This window comes from Lampris incognitus, chromosome 4, assembly GCF_029633865.1.
Source record: "Lampris incognitus isolate fLamInc1 chromosome 4, fLamInc1.hap2, whole genome shotgun sequence".
NCBI classification, from domain to species: domain Eukaryota; kingdom Metazoa; phylum Chordata; class Actinopteri; order Lampriformes; family Lampridae; genus Lampris; species Lampris incognitus.
In genome coordinates, this window is record NC_079214.1 from 18,332,255 (window position 1) to 18,350,172 (window position 17,918).

Consider the following 17,918-nt stretch of genomic DNA (forward strand, 5'->3'; position numbering starts at 1 on the left):
GTTATAAGAACACGGAGTTAAGACTGTAAATATTTACATCATAAATTTTTATTAGATATGAGATGGAGATCAAGACTCGAGAGAGGATTTAAGACTGTGTCGAGTACTGCAGCTTGATCGTGAACGCCTATGATATTAACGTGTTCGTTTTTTGCATCATAAAATATTCCTATCTACGCTTTGCTGCTCAGGTGCCCATAAAAGCCGGTCAAAATCCTGACGCTATTAAATAATTTACGTATTTTCAAGTTTTTATGCTTGGTCTTACACTACAATCTTTTTTTTTTCTTTTTTTTTTGCTCTTAACAAGGGTCACTGTCACGGCAAACTGTATTTTAAAGACTGAGCGTGTCGTATGCTGTGCACAGTTTAGTGCACACATGGGGTGTAGTGTAGACATGGTGTAGACACGGTCTGCCACTATGCTTGATCCTTGAACCTTGAGACATTTCTGCATTGCCTCGCTGATGAATAACAGCAGTAGTCTCACCAACTGCCCTTCCCTGTCCTTATAAAATATATTTTCTGGGTATAAGCAGTGTCAAATGGTGTAAATTACACTACCTTTCCCCTTGGTACCAGCGTGGCTGTATTATGTTGTGCAAAGAACGTTCTGTGTTGATGTTGTTTTGTTGGCAACATTAAATTAATTTGTCGACAACATTGAATTAATATCAAATCTGTGCATGAGTGACAACATATTATCTTGGCAAATGTACGCAGCGTAGCAGTCAAAACCCCATTTCTTTTTAACAGAAAATGTGCTTCATAAAAGACTGCTTTAACGGAAGGGTGATGCTTGAGTTTGGGCATCCTGTCAGGATTGACGGGTTGTATTTCCCTTCATCTTATTTGGGAGATGAGTACAGACAGTATGCGAGGTTGTCCTTGATCGAGCCGGAAAAAAAAAAGGCGTAATGTACACGCTCGAGTTGGGCTTGGCCATTATTTCCTTATCTTCTTGCAGCATCTAAAGTGATAAAGTTGATTAGGTTCTGGCCATCTCCACGACCCACGTGCAAGAAGGATACGTGAGACTTTTTTTAAGATCTTCATCCAAACGATGAGCCGTTCTGGCCAGGAACGCTTTAATGGTGATTTCAGCTGTAGCCAGTCTCCCATAATGTTAGACTGCCAGAGATCTTGCAGAAGTAAAATGGCTTAACACACTCATGTTGGGTGTCTCACACACTGCATATTTTTTTACACATATACTATATATATAAGTCGCTTATAGCTGAAAGGAATCTATGCTTGTTCATGGTTTCTCGAACCACGTTGGAAAAGTGTCTCTGCACACCAACGGTGCTGCAGCAGAGGACCATACTCTGCACACTAAAGGTGAGCAACAGTACCAGATGTGATGTCATCATTAGGTATGATGTGTCAAGGACACACAGCATTATCAGTCTGTCTCGCCGGTTACAGGAGAAATCAATCGTCCAATTTGCTGCTGAGCGAAATCATTGTGTATTTCATAAAAGCAAGAAACGAGATGGGGTGAATATAAAGAAAGTGAGATGGACATGATGATGTTGAGATCCACTGACAGACATATATATATATATATATATATATATATATATATATATATATATACACTACCGTTCAAAAGTTTGGGATCACCCAAACAATTTTGTGTTTTCCATGAAAAGTCACACTTATTCACCACCATATGTTGTGAAATGAATAGAAAATAGAGTCAAGACATTGACAAGGTTAGAAATAATGATTTGTATTTGAAATAAGATTTTTTTTACATCAAACTTTGCTTTCGTCAAAGAATCCTCCATTTGCAGCAATTACAGCATTGCAGACCTTTGGCATTCTAGCTGTTAATTTGTTGAGGTAATCTGGAGAAATTGCACCCCACGCTTCCAGAAGCAGCTCCCACAAGTTGGATTGGTTGGATGGGCACTTCTTTGAGCAGATTGAGTTTCTGGAGCATCACATTTGTGGGGTCAATTAAACGCTCAAAATGGCCAGAAAAAGAGAACTTTCATCTGAAACTCGACAGTCTATTCTTGTTCTTAGAAATGAAGGCTATTCCATGCGAGAAATTGCTAAGAAATTGAAGATTTCCTACACCGGTGTGTACTACTCCCTTCAGAGGACAGCACAAACAGGCTCTAACAGGTACTATTTAATGAAGATGCCAGTTGGGGACCTGTGAGGCGTCTGTTTCTCAAACTAGAGACTCTAATGTACTTATCTTCTTGCTCAGTTGTGCAACGCGGCCTCCCACTTCTTTTTCTACTCTGGTTAGAGCCTGTTTGTGCTGTCCTCTGAAGGGAGTAGTACACACCGGTGTAGGAAATCTTCAATTTCTTAGCAATTTCTCGCATGGAATAGCCTTCATTTCTAAGAACAAGAATAGACTGTCGAGTTTCAGATGAAAGTTCTCTTTTTCTGGCCATTTTGAGCGTTTAATTGACCCCACAAATGTGATGCTCCAGAAACTCAATCTGCTCAAAGAAGTGCCCATCCAACCAATCCAACTTGTGGGAGCTGCTTCTGGAAGCGTGGGGTGCAATTTCTCCAGATTACCTCAACAAATTAACAGCTAGAATGCCAAAGGTCTGCAATGCTGTAATTGCTGCAAATGGAGGATTCTTTGACGAAAGCAAAGTTTGATGTAAAAAAAATCTTATTTCAAATACAAATCATTATTTCTAACCTTGTCAATGTCTTGACTCTATTTTCTATTCATTTCACAACATATGGTGGTGAATAAGTGTGACTTTTCATGGAAAACACAAAATTGTTTGGGTGATCCCAAACTTTTGAACGGTAGTGTATATATACGTATATATATACGTATATATACGTATATATATACATATGTATATATATATATGTATATGTATATATATATGTGTATATATATACGTATATACGTATATACATATATATACGTATATATATATATATATATATATATATATATATATATATATCTGGTGAGACAGGGCCATACATACAGGGGAAGAGAGATTGAGAGAGGCCTGTGTTTAAATAATACACCTTGGTTGTATGTACTCATCACTATACCATTGAAATTTACAAGACTTGTCAACAGAGACTTACAGCCATCCGTAAACTAAATCACCTGTCTGTCCAACCCCATCATCTTCTTCTCCTGTACCCTAGCATTATTGAGCCAGTTGTTGTGTATGGTGTCATGTTTATTTGTTTCCATATGCAATATAGTCACCAATAAAATCACTGTATTTTGTCATTGTACAATTGTTCAGTTACAATGAATTTGTTCTCTGCATTTAACCCATCCTATTGTATAGGAGCAGTGGGCAGCTGCAGCACCCGGGGGAAACCCACGCAGACACAAGTAGAACATGCAAACTCCACAAAGAAAGGACCTGGGACGGCCTGGGGTTTGAACCCAGGACCTTCTTGCTGTGAGGCAACAGTGCTAACCACTGGGCCACTGGGCCGCCAATAAGAATATACTCTTACAGATAACTCATTTAGCCAGCAAATTTATTGGTATTCCCACCCCCCGAATTATCCATTTATGTCACCTCATCCCTGATCTGCAAAGCACTCACAATCGCCCATGACCCAGACCACCCACTCTGAACAAGTAACCTCCTCTTAGGTTACAAGAAATCCACTCTGTGGTGTGTAGCGTGTCGATCTATGTCTTTGTCTCTGTTGTGTGACCCTTGTGTTCCTGTGAACCCAGTAGTTTAATTCTGTATAATTCTGTATGTCTTACTTGTTTGTGCTATATTTGCACCTCCTGTGGAAAAGAATTTCCTCTTTGAGGACAAATAAACTATCTATCTATCTATCTATCTATCTATCTATCTATCTATCTATCTATCTATCTATCTAATCTATCTATCTATCTGTCTGTCTGTCTGTCTGTCTGTTTAATGTTATCACCTCGAAGCTAAGCTAGACTGAGTCAAAATGGCTTTACACAGTGGACGGGGCAAGGAAAACTAGATGAAGATTTATCTTCGACTTCACAGGCTTCGTACACACAAATCACACACATGCAAGTACACACAAATGTGCCTTTGCATAAATCACTGTATTCACACACACACACACACACACACACACACACACACACACACACACACACACACACACACACACACACACACACACATAAACAATGGGCATGCAACTGTGATGGACACAAGGCAGTCTAAGTACACACTCTGAAATTAAGTCAAGAAAGAAGCTAGTATTTTATAATACTTTTCGCACCACAGGTGAAAAGGGAGGGTGGTAGCCTCATCTGTTTACCCGTGGTAGTCTTGCTGCTGCCACAGAACCCTGGGAGGAAGCCACTCAAGGCTCTTTTATGAACCATTACATGAAACAGATGTCAGATCCAATGCCATCACTTCACACGCCTACACTATAGAGCGCTATGAATAGAGGGGTTCAACCTGTGGCGAAGCTCTGACAGAATGATGCTGAGGGCATCGAGTTCACTTCCTCAACTCGGGAACATAAACTATAAAACATTCAGTTGCCTTAAAGGCCCTATCCATGATTCTCCCCCCCCCAGCCCCTCTCTGCACCCCCGTCTCTGTTTGTTTATTTATTTATTTATTTTTTAACATGCACTACACGCCGCTCGCACACCCACACAAGAAACCTACGAGGGCGCACCCTGCTGTGTAGTCTTTGCAAAGGCAGACTGACCCACTTAAAGCTTCATGCATAACCAAGCAGTGCTGTATGTAATCTCAGTGATTAATTTATAATGTGCTTACTGAGTCCCAGCTGCATTCTGGGGATCATTAACATAATGTGCTGCTGACAGCCCGGATTGAAATGGGCTGCAGTGGTGCAAATCCCTTGGACATCATTTGTACTTTGGGGACAGACGCACAGAAATGACTGCGTCGTCTCTCTCTCTTCACCCCCCGAAGTATTCTGTTCTTCCAAGAAAAAGGGAAAAAATCAACACTGTTCTTTAGTGTGCAGCGGCGAGCTGCCCCGTCCCTCAGGTGACGCTCGCAATCCATGAAATTCTGCCTCTCTCACCCTCCTTCCATCACTCTTGCATCTTCCTCCTTTTTTTCCTTTACTCTTTTTATCCTTTCTTCCTGGTGTATCCTTGTTACTTTGTAACACGGTCTCCTTCTGACTCCTTCTTTACATTTTGTCCTGCCATTGAGGTTTTTTCCTCTCAGTCCTCCAAGTGTGTTTGTGTAAAGGGAACTTTGATTTAAGTCGAGCGGCTTTTCTTTTTCTTGCAGCCTTTCTTTCTGCCAGCCTGTCTTCTCTTTGGCCCACAACAAAGAACACACACTTAGAGGTAAACCCAGTTCTAGTGGGCGTGCGGGTGGTGTAGCGGTCTATCCCGTTGCCTACCAACACGGGGATCGCCGGTTCAGATCCCCGTGTTGCCTCCGGCTTGGTCGGGCGTCCCTACAGACACAATTGGCCGTGTCTGCGGGTGGGAAGCCGGATGTGGGTATGTGTCCTGGTTGCTGCACTAGCGCCTCCTCTGGTTGGTCGGGGCGCCTGTTCAGGGTGGAGGAGGAACTGAAGGGAATAGCGTGATCCACCCATGTGCTACGCCCCCCTGGCGAAACTCCTCACTGTCAGGTGAAAAGAAGCAGCTGGCGACTCCACATGTATCGGAGGAGGCACGTGGTAGTCTGCAGCCCCCCCCCGGATCGGCAGAGGAGGTGGAGCAGCAACTGGGAGAACTCGGAAGAGTGGGGTAATTGGCCAGGTACAAAAAAGAAGAAAAAACAAAAGATGAAGTAGACCCACTTCAGAATATAGCTGGTCAAATGTAGCCCACTTGTATGCAAGCTATTTAAGTGATTATTGCATTATCAAGTATGGGCCAAACGAATTTAACTGTCAAAGGTGCACGACGCAAGTCCGTATGTTGTGCTACGATACTTTTTTTTTTTGTGTGTGTTTTGGTCGTACCAGTGGCTATTTAGCTTTCCAGTCAAGAAATGTAGACGTCTTGTACACTTTTGCTTTCCAACCAAATGTAGTTTTAATCTACACCCTGCATAGCATTTTGTCATCTTTTAGAAGTTAAATCAGCGTAAAATTGCTTAGTCGGCAGGAGAGACTTTTAGGGGGATGAATAATTCAAGTCATTTTGCCAATACTAGTTCTGAAAAATCTAACACAGACACACACACGCGCGCGCACGTGTACTGAATTTTATGAGTGGTGTTGTACGGAGCAGTGTGTGTGTGTGTGTGTGTGTGTGTGTGTGTGTGTGTGTGTGTCTACCGGTGATTCGATATAGGTGATTTTTTTTTCCAGATTTGCTGAGCCTTATCTCCTCTGCTGATCCATCTCCACTGCCGCGTTGTCGCAAACACACTCCACTCAGATCCTCGGATCATGTTTTGTGTCTAGGAAAATGGATCTGCTGGTGTTTGCGTCAGCTTGTGTGTCTGAAAAGCCGTTTCTGCTCACCTGCAGAGGGATGAGATGATTCGTGTAGGGTCAGGGTAACACACAAAAGGATGAGATTTTACAGGGTTTGCTACTGTCTCACGCTGGCCGCCTTTTGTGAAGCGAGTGAATATCGAGTTTTCATCCAGTCCGATTCGCCGGGGCCTCGCTCACCAATGGTTAAAGAAAATATTGTGTTCAGAAAGGGGCAGGTCATGGTTATTGGTCTACATAGCCAAACCGCTGGGAATGCCTTGTAAAACATCAGCCATCAAATATGGTCGTCTGCAGGAGTTTCACTCTTTTCACCTCCTGGATCTGATTTGTCATCAAGACTCAGGTTGAAATGTGTGCGATAATGATTGTTAGTTTGTGCTGTGGAAGTTCTGCAGTTAACAGCCAGAGGGAAAACACAAGTCTTTCTTTCAGTTGTGTAGTCTTAACACATTTTTTTTTTGGCACGTTGTGTTTTTCAGCAGCTTGGTCAGCTGACTAGAGATACACTGACTAGATAACTGACTCTGTCATGACGAGTTTTCACCAGGACAGATAGTTAATAAAGGTGTTGCTTATAGCAGGTTGTGCTAACAGCAGGACTGCATTTGTTCTTCATTTGCCCTCGTGTTTTTGCCGTAATTTTTTTGAGACAAGGGATTTGCTGAACACATGGGAGACACCCTGTCCTCAGTTACGAATAGGATATTAAGACGTTGTAGTCATCTCAGCTATGTGGGTCTCAGTTTATACATAGTGGTAGATGTTCTGGTTTTTTGTTTTGTTTTTTTACCTTTTTCAGTGTCTGTGTGTGTTTGTCGACAAATCACCCTCAACCAATTCCTAGTATGTGTAAATGTACTTGGCTATCTGTGGGCGGCACATTGGCCCAGTGGTTAGCACTGTTGCCTCACAGCAAGAAGGTCCTGGGTTCAAACCCCAGGCCATCCCAGGTCCTTTCTGTGTGGAGTTTGCATGTTCTGCCCGTGTCTGCGTGGGTTTCCTCCGGGTGCTCCGGTTTCCTCCCACTATCAAAAAGACATGCATGTTAGGGTTAATACTCCTGTCTGTGCCCCTGAGCAAGGCAGTGGAAGGAAGAACTGGAGTAGGTCCCCGGGAGCAGCAGCTGCCCACTGCTCCTATACAATAGGATGGGTTAAATGCAGGGAACACATTTCATTGCAACCTGTACAATGACAAGAATAAAGTGGCTTTCTTAAACCTCGAACATCTGCTGTTGACCTTTGCTGCTCACTCCATTGGGCCAGTATGGCTGACTGCGTGTTAGTTTTAGCCGGCAAGGGAAGGGATAGCGTTCCTCCTACAACACATAAAGCCAGTCAAGGGATTCGAACCTGCCACTTGATAGTTCAGAGCCCAACGTTTTGCACACTCGGGTTACGCTATAACAAAATGGATTGTTTTTGTGTCGGCAGGCTCTACACAAGCCCTTAACAAAGTCGAAATAGTGGCGCCACCTCAGAACGCCACGGTGGTGCTGGGCCGTCCTGCTGTGATGGAGTGCATGGCACAAGGCCAGCCGAAACCTCTGGTATCCTGGAGCAGGCAAGGTAAGGTTACCTACCACCCGCTCTCGCTCGCTTTCATTCATTGCTCTCACTGTCACTCTCTGTCTCTTTGTCTCTCCCGCTTTTTATTTTTCTAACATTTCTGCATGATCACTCTTTCTCTCCTCGACACAAACAGAGCGCCGGTCCTGTTGCATCAGATTTCCACATTTGTAGCCATTAATATGGCCTTTAAGGTAGAGAGGTAATAGCTGTATCTTGTCAGCCATTCCCCCCCATTAGCTTTTAGTGCCGTTCAGAGTGATAGCCGTGAATAACATAAGTGTTATTCCTGCAACAGTGATAAGTGATTATGTTGAGTTTGCAAAGTCTGTTCTGCAGCAACTCCCAAGCGTCATTGTGTAAGTTTTAAAAGGCTATTACACACACACTACACACGCACACACATGCACACACACACACATAACAACACAGAGGTAGTGAGAATACCATGTGAAACTAGAATTCCCCTCTGCAAGGAGAGGCTCGCCGAGAGAGCAGCATCCCCATACCCAGACCGAAACATCAGTCACCTGCTGGTCAGGCGGTAGGAGTACAGGCCGTATTACTTACTGCTTCTTTCCTTTGTGTCTGCGGTTTCTTGGGCAACTGAAAGTCTGTGAAATAAGGATATCTTCAAGGCCGACGTTATTTCATTAATGGCTATTTCTGATCTGTAGTACTTTGTGCTTTATTCCTCTCCTTTCTGATCAGACGGAAAGCCCATCTCCACTGATGTGGTTGTCCTGGCAACGAACCTGGTGATCCGGGACACGAGACGCCACCACGCAGGTGTCTACGTCTGCCGGGCCAATAAGCCCAAGACCAGAGAGTTTGTCATTGCCGCTGCTGAACTGCATGTGCCTGGTAAGATCAACATTGTCGGTGAGGTATGTCTCAGATTGGTTTGCTCTTACAGTAAGCCGCATTCCAGTCCTCCTGGTGCTGGAAAGCTGCCAGCCAACCTTGAAAACGAGTTTCCTGATTGCAGAAGTCCCTTGGCATAGTTGTCTGTTTAACACCCTTAGATACTGAGAAATGGTGTTCATGTCTCAAAAAGAGTCGTGATAACAACAGGGAGACCAGATATGTGGTCATCGCACACAATCGCAGATGTCGTCACGCTTTGAGGTTACTCTAGACTACGTGTGTGTGTGCGGTGTTTGTGTGTGCTTTAATTTAGCTACACTCATTAGGGACTTGATGTCCTCACAAGGATACTAAAAGACCAGGCTATCTACTTCCTTGGGACCTAAAATGGTCCCTACAAGGAACAGGATTTTTTTCTGGGCTAGAGGTTAGGTTTAGGATTAGCGTTACAGTTGGAATTACGGTAAGGCTATTTCATTGTCTACCAACACAGGGAACACCGGTTCGAATCCCCGTGTTACCTCCAGCTTGGTTGGGCGTCCCTACAGACACAGTTGGCCGTGTCTGCGGGTGGGAAGCCGGATGTGGGTATGTGTCCTGGTCACTGCACTAGCACCTCCTCTGGTCAGTCGGGGCGCCTGTTCAGGGGGGAGGGGGAACTGGGGGGAGTACCGTGATCCTCCCACGCACTACATCCCCCTGGCAAAACTCCTCACTGTCAGGTGAAAAGAAGCGGCTGGCAACTCCATATGTATCGGAGGAGGCATGTGGTGGTCTGCAGCCCTCCCGGATCAGCAGAGGGGGTGGAGCAGAGATCAGGATGGCTTGGAAGAGTGGGGTAATTGGCCAGACACAATTGGGGAGAAAAAAAGGGGAGGGAAAATAGTTTAAGAAAAAAAAAAGGAATTACGGTAAGGCTCAGGTGTAGTATTTAAGCTAGGCATTAGAATTAGCCTCCGGGTTAAAGTTAGGTTACATTTTGTGGTGTTTTGGGGTAATTTTAGGATTGGGGTTTAGGGTATGGGTTAGGGTTCGTTTCAGGGTTTGGGTTTGAAAACTAGGATTTTTTTAAATTCCTCTCCATGAGGATATATAACCAAATATGTGTATGAGCATGTGTGTGTAAGGGGGGGGGGGGATTTTCTATGCCAAGCGACAAAACAAGATAAGCACGCATGTTGAGCTGTTTACTCTGCTCTTTTACCAGCCCCTCCGGTGATCCTCCAGCCCCCCGAGACTGTGTCCCTCTCCCGGGGAAACACAGCTAGATTTGTGTGCAACAGCTCTGGGGAGCCTCCCCCAGTGTTGTATTGGCTGAAGAACGGCCAGCCCATCCGATCGCTGAGAAGGGTGAAGACCCAGGGCCCTGGGGTCCTGCTCATCAACCAGCTGGCACTGGAGGATGCTGGCTACTACCAGTGTATAGCAGACAACAGCCTGGGAACAGCCTGTGCCACTGCTAAGCTAACAGTCATTGTGAGGGAGGGTCTGCCCAGCCCTCCTCGCCACTTATCCGTCACGCCCCACGCCAGCACCGCTGCCCTCCTCACCTGGGAGAAACCCGAACACAATTCTGACCAGATCATTGGCTACTCTGTGCACTACCAACGCACTGCAGGAGGTACAGTATGTGTACCTGTGTGGACTTTTACACCTGCTCATTTATTGTGTTTTGCATGCCTGCATGTTGCCATGATAGAGGTGGTGCCCCAGTATGGTCCCTGGTGACTAGACATTGTCCTAGAATATGTTTTTCTATCGTTCCTAGGCTCAGATAATGTGGAGTATCAGTTTGCAATGAACAACGACACCACGGAGTACCACGTGAAGGAGCTCCTTCCCCACACAGCATACACCTTCTACGTAGTGGCTTACTCCCCAATGGGCGCCAGCCGCCCGTCCATACCGGTCACAGTGGAGATGCTGGAAGATGGTGAGTAGTTAAACGTTGAAACTCCCTTAACTTTTTAAAGAGAGCGCAACTCATTTGTATCTTATGTAATCTAATATTACGTGGTTCATTTACTCTGTAACTGTTAAGTTTTTTTTTCTTACATAACTTTTAGACACAATTTTTCATGCCATTTTCTCTTATTACATCATCCTTTTTTAAAGTATAATTGTTAGGCCACTGGCGCAGTATCTTGGCCTTTTCCTGTCGTTCACAAAGAACCCTTAACATCAAGAAAACTATACCTATAAGGAAATCGGAGGTGTATTTACCACCCATATACTGTGTACTGTACGTGATGTAGTTACCAGGTCTACACAACAGGTCAAGTCTGAGGACCTCTATCTCTGCTTACTTTTTTTTGTAATGAAGAAAGCATCTGGCTTTGTATGTTATAGAGTGTTGTGGTTAATAATGACTTCTATTAATCGGTGTGTAAAGGTTTCAGGGACCATACATATCTACAAGGAAAGAAAGCCATTGCATCAGTATGCCATCTTTAATGTCCTGTTGTGTTCCTCTCCAGTGCCCAGCACACCTCCTCAGCTGTCGATAGCAAGCACCTCTCCCACAGACATCCGCCTCATGTGGCATCCGCTGTCCTCCCAGCACAGCAGAGGAGCTGTCACCCGCTACCGGATTGAGTACAGCACTCTGGATCAGGGTGAGCAAAGCCTGCTGGCCACACCGATGTACCACCCTTATAGAAAGCACGTGTTAAGTGCTGGAAATATGCTGAAGCAGAGTTAATTTTGTTGACAAAGATTACAGCGGGGGGAAAAACTTAATTATTCCTACAAAAGAAACAATTAATCTTTTTTTTGGGGGGGGGTCTCCCCTTTTTTCTCCCCAATTGTATCTGGCCAATTACCCCACTCAGGGAGGGTTGCAGACTACCACATGTCTCCTCCGATACATATGGTGTCGCCGGCCGCTTCTTTTCACCTGACAGTGAGGAGTTTCACCAGGGGGACGTAGTGCGTGGGAGGATCACACTATTCCCCCTAGTTCCCCCTCCCCCCTGAACAGGTGCCCCGACTGACCAGAGGAGGTGCTAGTGCAGCGACCAGGACACATTACCCACATCCGGCTTCCCACCCACAGACACGGCCAACTGTGTCTGTAGGGACGCCCAACCAAGCTGGAGGTAACACGGGGATTCGAACTGGTGTTCCCCGTGTTGGTAGGCAACAGAATAGACCGCTACGGTACCCAGGCGCCCACCAAAATTCATCATCGCTAGCAAAACTATGATGACAGTAATGAAATGAATCCATTGACAAGTATTTTTCATTTTAGATTTTTGCTCAAGAGCATTGGTCAACCAACCAACGTTAGTCAAGAAAACTTGACACCATGAAGAGATGAAGTGTCTACACCCAAGTTTTTTTTTTTTCCTATTTGATAAACTATTCGGGGGACATTCTTCCCCTGAATGTATGAATTCATTTTTATTTTCATAAGACATTATGGGGACATTTTCCCTGAATGACTTATCAAATAGAAGAAATAAACCCCAGCAGGCTGTCCTTCGGGGGCGGTAATAGAGTCAAACCATTACGCAAGGTTAATAATTATTATTAGTTATACCGTGGTCACAGAGAATGCTGTTTTCTGATTGGCTGGAGGGTGTGAGTATGGCTCAAGTTTAATCGCTGTTCTATATCCATACATTGACCACAAATTTACCATGCAAATAGCAACACGCTGAATCGGTAGCGAGCCAGTGAACATTAAAAGTTAGCTTAGCGGCTCTTTTGCTTCATAACCTATTAATTCTGAGTTAAAAACGTTCAATGAAAAATAAGCCAATGCTTTTCTTTTAATTATTTGGCAAGTGGCCATGGTATAAGCAGGATAATCCACTCCAAGGTGTGCATTAAAGGATTTTAACACACTCTGTGGAGGCAGTGTTTGCCTTCGCATCATGTGTTAAAATCCTTCAGCGTACACCTTGTCGCGGATTATCCCTTACTTTTATATTATTTCCATGGGTGAAAATATTCAGGCAGCAACATGCACTTTCCTCACCTGAGATAAACGGTGAATCATCAGATTATATGTGAAATAATTGGCACACTGAGTGCCTGTGACACCGTGCACGCAAAATGGTCCTTTCAAATTTTTGTATAATGCGTTTGTATATTTATGTGTATCCGCAGCGGACCAAGTGTTCTCTGTGGAAGTGGCGGGTAATGAGACCCAGTTCACCTTAAGAGAGCTGCAGCCCAACCACACCTACCGACTGAGGATGGCCGCCGGCACAGGAGCAGGATTCGGCATGCCGTCAGAGTGGACACACCACCACACACTAGCCCACTACAACAACACTATGGGTAGGAAAGACAAAAGTCATGGATCACACAGAATTTCCAAGTTAAAATTTTACCTATGTGCTAAGTTGTCAAATGGGTCACATTTTTTCCACAGGACAGTGAGTCCCAACCCATCTAAATGGTCCTGATTGCACAAGGCAAACCGTCTGGTACATTTTCAAACGCAAAACAATAATTATTTGACAACGCTATCACGGTGTTCAAGACAACTTGAAATATGGATATCTTCAAGTTTGAAATTTCCAGCTCTCAACATCACATTTATCACATGTTCACAATGTTAACTTGGTTTACTTGGGGTTGGGGGGGGTGCAAAATCAAAACATGGATGCTGTCAGATGTCTTATTTCATCTGCAGCATTTTTGAAGACGCTAACAATAACTTGCTAAGCTACCCAGCGAAAAGTGTAACCTTTTCATTCCCTACAACAGCCGTGTGTCCTGTCAAGAAATTGCATGTTCCAGTTCTCTCTCGATAACCATCTGCAAGAGACCTAAAATGACAGTTTACTTTAGCAAATTTACCCATTTACAATACCCAGGATCAGCTTGAATAGCAGTGAAAACGGTATTGTGAACACAGTAATACTCTTCGCCTCTACAAAATCGTTGGTTTTTATCCCGGTAAATATTTAATGTGTTTTTAGACACGTTCAGAATCACTGTAACAAAATAAATGCATTACGAAATAAAATTTTAAAGTCAACACAACAATAATGCTTCTTTCTCTTTCCATTGGCAAGTATGTTAAAACACACAGGATGTAGTGTTCAAAATGTTCCCTAATCACCAACATGTTTTTAAAACAGTAATTTCATCACCATAGGATACAGACACTTAGATTTTTTTTTTATTGAAGGAATCATAGGAAGAAACTAAATGTTTTTAATCTGTTTAAGAACTTGAAAAAAACCGACTTAAAATCCGAATTGACATATTTTTATAAAAAAAATTATAAAATTTTATAAAAAATTATAAAATGTATGAGATTTCATTAATATAATGCACACTTCAATAGCTTGTTTTTTTTATTCCAGTTGCTGAAAGAAATGTCAGCAAAGAAAGACATTATTTCAATCTTCCAACATTCAGTTCAGACAAAATGTAAGACACAAGCTGCAATCAGTGTGACTCAGCTCATTGTGTGTCTTTAGTGTACTTGGCCCAAAAAGATTCAAAGGCCACACTGATGATGTAGCTGGCACTGGCGGTGGGATCAATAATCTGAATTTAGGTTGATACCAAACTTTCTCATCACATTATTTCTGCTGAAAAAAAAAAAAAAGAAGATTTTTTTTTCCGGACTGCGGTCCCTGCTTTTATCTGTAGAAAGTAAATCAATATGACAGCTGCAATAGGCTATATCAGCAGAACACTTTTGCTGAAAATTAGTCAGAGGATGGGTACTGATAAGAATCACATGCCTCATAGATCAGGATTCATATCACATGACGGATTATTTCAATGCTACCACCCTTAATCTGTTTCCCATTTACTTTTCATTGCAGCATATTCTTTACTGTATTTGTATTATATGATGTGCGCATGCATGTGTATATGTTTATTTGTTGTGTGTGTGTGTGTGTGTGTGTGTGTGTGTGTGTGTGTGTTTTGGGCAGGTAGAGGGAGGGGTTTAAGTGTGTATAGAGAGTGATACTCGCTTTATCAAATATTTCAACCCTCTCTTCTTCTGGCATAGCTTTCCATTTCCTCCCCTGTGTTGAACTCAGGCGGCTCTAAAATACTGCACAGCTTCTCTCTGCTTGCTCATGTTCCAGGTGCAGGGCTGAGGAGACCGGGTAGTAGGTCTAGTTTAATAGGAAAAGTCATGAGGCTGAGAAGGGCATCGCTGCAGTTTAACGGGTCTCTCTCTGTGGAGTACTATAAGATCAAAAGCGCAGCCTTTTTCTTGTTCCTGCAGCATCTCAACTTCCTTTTCAGTATCAATAGATAGCATTGTTAGTCAGGGAACAACTGATAATAAAACTATAAAAAACACTCCATAAACGGAAAAAATGTGCCATCTACCAAAACATCATTGCAGACCAAGTACACTCCTTCATGGCAATGGTATTCGCAGATGGCAGTGACCTCAAGTGGTTTTAATGCTTTGGCTGATTGGTGTATACATTATGTGCATATATGTGTATATATACATTATGTGCATATATGGTCCTGGGTACAATGTTAAACTGCAACCGTCGGGTCGTCGGCGACTAAACCGGCAGCCCCACTTCAACCCTTGGGTTGTTGTGAGGAGGGTGTGTGGATGAGTTCCTCTGTGAACCAACGGCCATCCATACCTGGAGAGGAGATAGGGACCACCAGGTACTTCCCATACTGAAACACAAAGATGACTCAACCTGTTGAGGCATCAGCTGTGCTCCTACGACCTCAAAAAAGGTTACGGAACTGATGATGATGATGATGATGATGCATATATGTGTGTGTTTGTCTAATAATTCCTCCAGGATTTTGTTGGCGGTGTGCGAGAGTTCTGCAGTCATTTGATATAGTGTTCTTACTCATTATTGCACTGTAACCTACCAGGCACCCTCACAACACTTGTGCCTGTTGTGCTTCTCTCCACTGACTGCTGTGTTGTCTTTACAAGTGGCAGAAACTCCCAATAGTAGTGATCAGAACTAACTGAACAACAAGCCTGAGGATGAATGTCATTCTGCTTTATTAATATGAAACAATTAACAATAAAAATGAAGGACTTAAAAAAGAGGGGAAGGGTGAAAGGCAGAATGAGGGAACTGGATAGAATGGGCTGAGGCTGATATTAAGTTAAACACTGAGTGTTGGGCACAAAATGATGGGCGGTTTACAGTAAACAATCCTTGTTCATGTGCCGTTTCCCCCCTCTGGTCTCTCTTAGTGATTTTTGCCCCGACTGAGCTGAAAGTCAAAGCCAAAATGAACACCCTCAACATCACATGGCAGCCTTCACCCAATCACACACAGATCTCTGGCTATAAGCTGTCATGCAGAGAGGTGGAGGCTGAGGAGCAGGTCAGCGGGCAGAGGACACCACTGACCCACATCATCCGGCTACGCAAGAAGGCCCGGCATCATCTAATCACTGACCTAGGTAAGATAGTGGTCTCAGATTTGCCATCATATACTTCATCGTACGCCATATATCTCTTGCTTTCTTTCACCTGCTCTGTTCTGGACCCCTCATTGGCCATTTTAGGACCCAGTTGTTTCTTCTTTTTTTTTTTGCTAAGCTTTGGTTAAATAGTGGGATTTAATCAGGGCTTTGTCTAAGATGCCGCTATGTGTGAACTCATACAGCAGGCTGGAGCCTGCAAGAACAAAATGTCTTGTTACCCAGATGGACAAATAGTTTCAAGTTTAAACCCTATAGCTGCAGCTTTGTCTCCAATCCCTCTCTTTCATCCTCCGTTTCAGTCTCATCCCTCCTACTGTCTCTGTAAAGAGAAAATACTATCTGGCGGAGACACCCCAGTGTCAGATTAATAGAAGCAAAGTTTGCAGTACATTATAAACCTGCTTTCAGGCTCACACAGAAGCAGATTTTCCCTTTGTGAGCTTGATACAGGCAAACGTTTTCATTAAGCACACCGCCGCAGCGTATGTTGGGAAAATAACATGTATAATTCAGTGTCTCATCGAATGATAAGCTGATTTTGCATTTTGATGTTGACTATTGCATATCAAAAGCGCCCATTTTTTCAGACAACAGTCATTTTTAAAATCAATGTAGCACGAGCAGAAATGGAGTCACTGTATATAGATCAGAAGTACAACATTTAGGGGCGTCCGGGTAGCGTAGTGGTCTGTTCCGTTGCCTACCAACACGGGATCGCCGGGTCGAATCCCCGTGTTACCTCCGGCTTGGTCGGGCGTCGCTACAGACACAATTGGCCGTGTCTGCGGGTGGGAAGTCGGATGTGGGTATTTGTCCTGGTCGCTGCACTAGCGCCTCCTCTGGTCGGTCGGGGCACTCCCCAGATCAGTAGAGAGGGGGTGGAGCAGCAACCGGGACGGCTCGGGGTAATTGGCCAGATACAACTGGGGAGAAAAAATCTAAAGAGCCTTGTATAATTTGTTAAATGACTAATCACTGAAGTATTGGCCTCGTTTTGATGACAAAATCGAGAACTTGTTAGCTTGGCACAGTGCATGGTTGCAGATAGGATTCTGAGTTTGTTTGTCTGTCCTTTTTATCCCTGAATTGTTTATATACACCCTGTTGGACTGTGTATTTGTGCACTCCAGTCTCTGATCAACAGTATGAGGTGAGGGTGTGGGCCTTTAACAAGCTGACAGAGGGCTCTGCTGCTGTGTGGAAGGGCAGGACGGAAAAAGTCCGCGACGCAAGTAAGACTTCTTTTTATTGTGTGTGTGCATGCCTGCAAAACTCATGACAGCTTTTGCAAATACAAATTGCCAAACTGTGTGGCAGCGACACGCAATCTAATAACAGTTACGTGTTTGGATTATGTATTTGGAAGCAAAAATAGAGTTGCCTATGGTGAGCCCCCTTCCATTGCCGCCAAGTGGCGTCCAAGCTACAGCCAACAGCTCAACCTCCATCTGGCTGCGCTGGGAGAAGCCCCGCTTCAGCAACTTGCGCATCATCAACTACACGGTGCGCTGCAGCCCGGCAGGCATCACCAACGCCTCACTCGTCACCTACCACACCAGGTTAGAGCCGAGCAATCAAAATGTCTGTTACTGCGAATGGAATTTTTTATTATTACTTGGGTCATTATTAACAGCACTTTGTAATTTCGTTTTGGAAAGTAC

At 43.9% G+C, this 17,918-nt stretch overlaps 1 protein-coding gene across 1 annotated transcript in view; it reads left to right on the plus strand.

The window, feature by feature from the left end:
* The window catches only part of igdcc4 (immunoglobulin superfamily, DCC subclass, member 4), a 99,464-nt gene that overhangs the window by 70,029 nt on the left and 11,517 nt on the right, over positions 1-17,918 (plus strand). Inside the window, exons 5-13 of the mRNA XM_056279287.1 lie at positions 7,848-7,982; positions 8,694-8,846; positions 10,057-10,470; positions 10,618-10,782; positions 11,327-11,464; positions 12,963-13,136; positions 16,021-16,233; positions 17,388-17,489; positions 17,633-17,816. Coding sequence (XP_056135262.1) covers positions 7,848-7,982; positions 8,694-8,846; positions 10,057-10,470; positions 10,618-10,782; positions 11,327-11,464; positions 12,963-13,136; positions 16,021-16,233; positions 17,388-17,489; positions 17,633-17,816 — 1,678 coding nt within the window. The remainder of the gene's footprint in view (positions 1-7,847; positions 7,983-8,693; positions 8,847-10,056; positions 10,471-10,617; positions 10,783-11,326; positions 11,465-12,962; positions 13,137-16,020; positions 16,234-17,387; positions 17,490-17,632; positions 17,817-17,918) is intronic.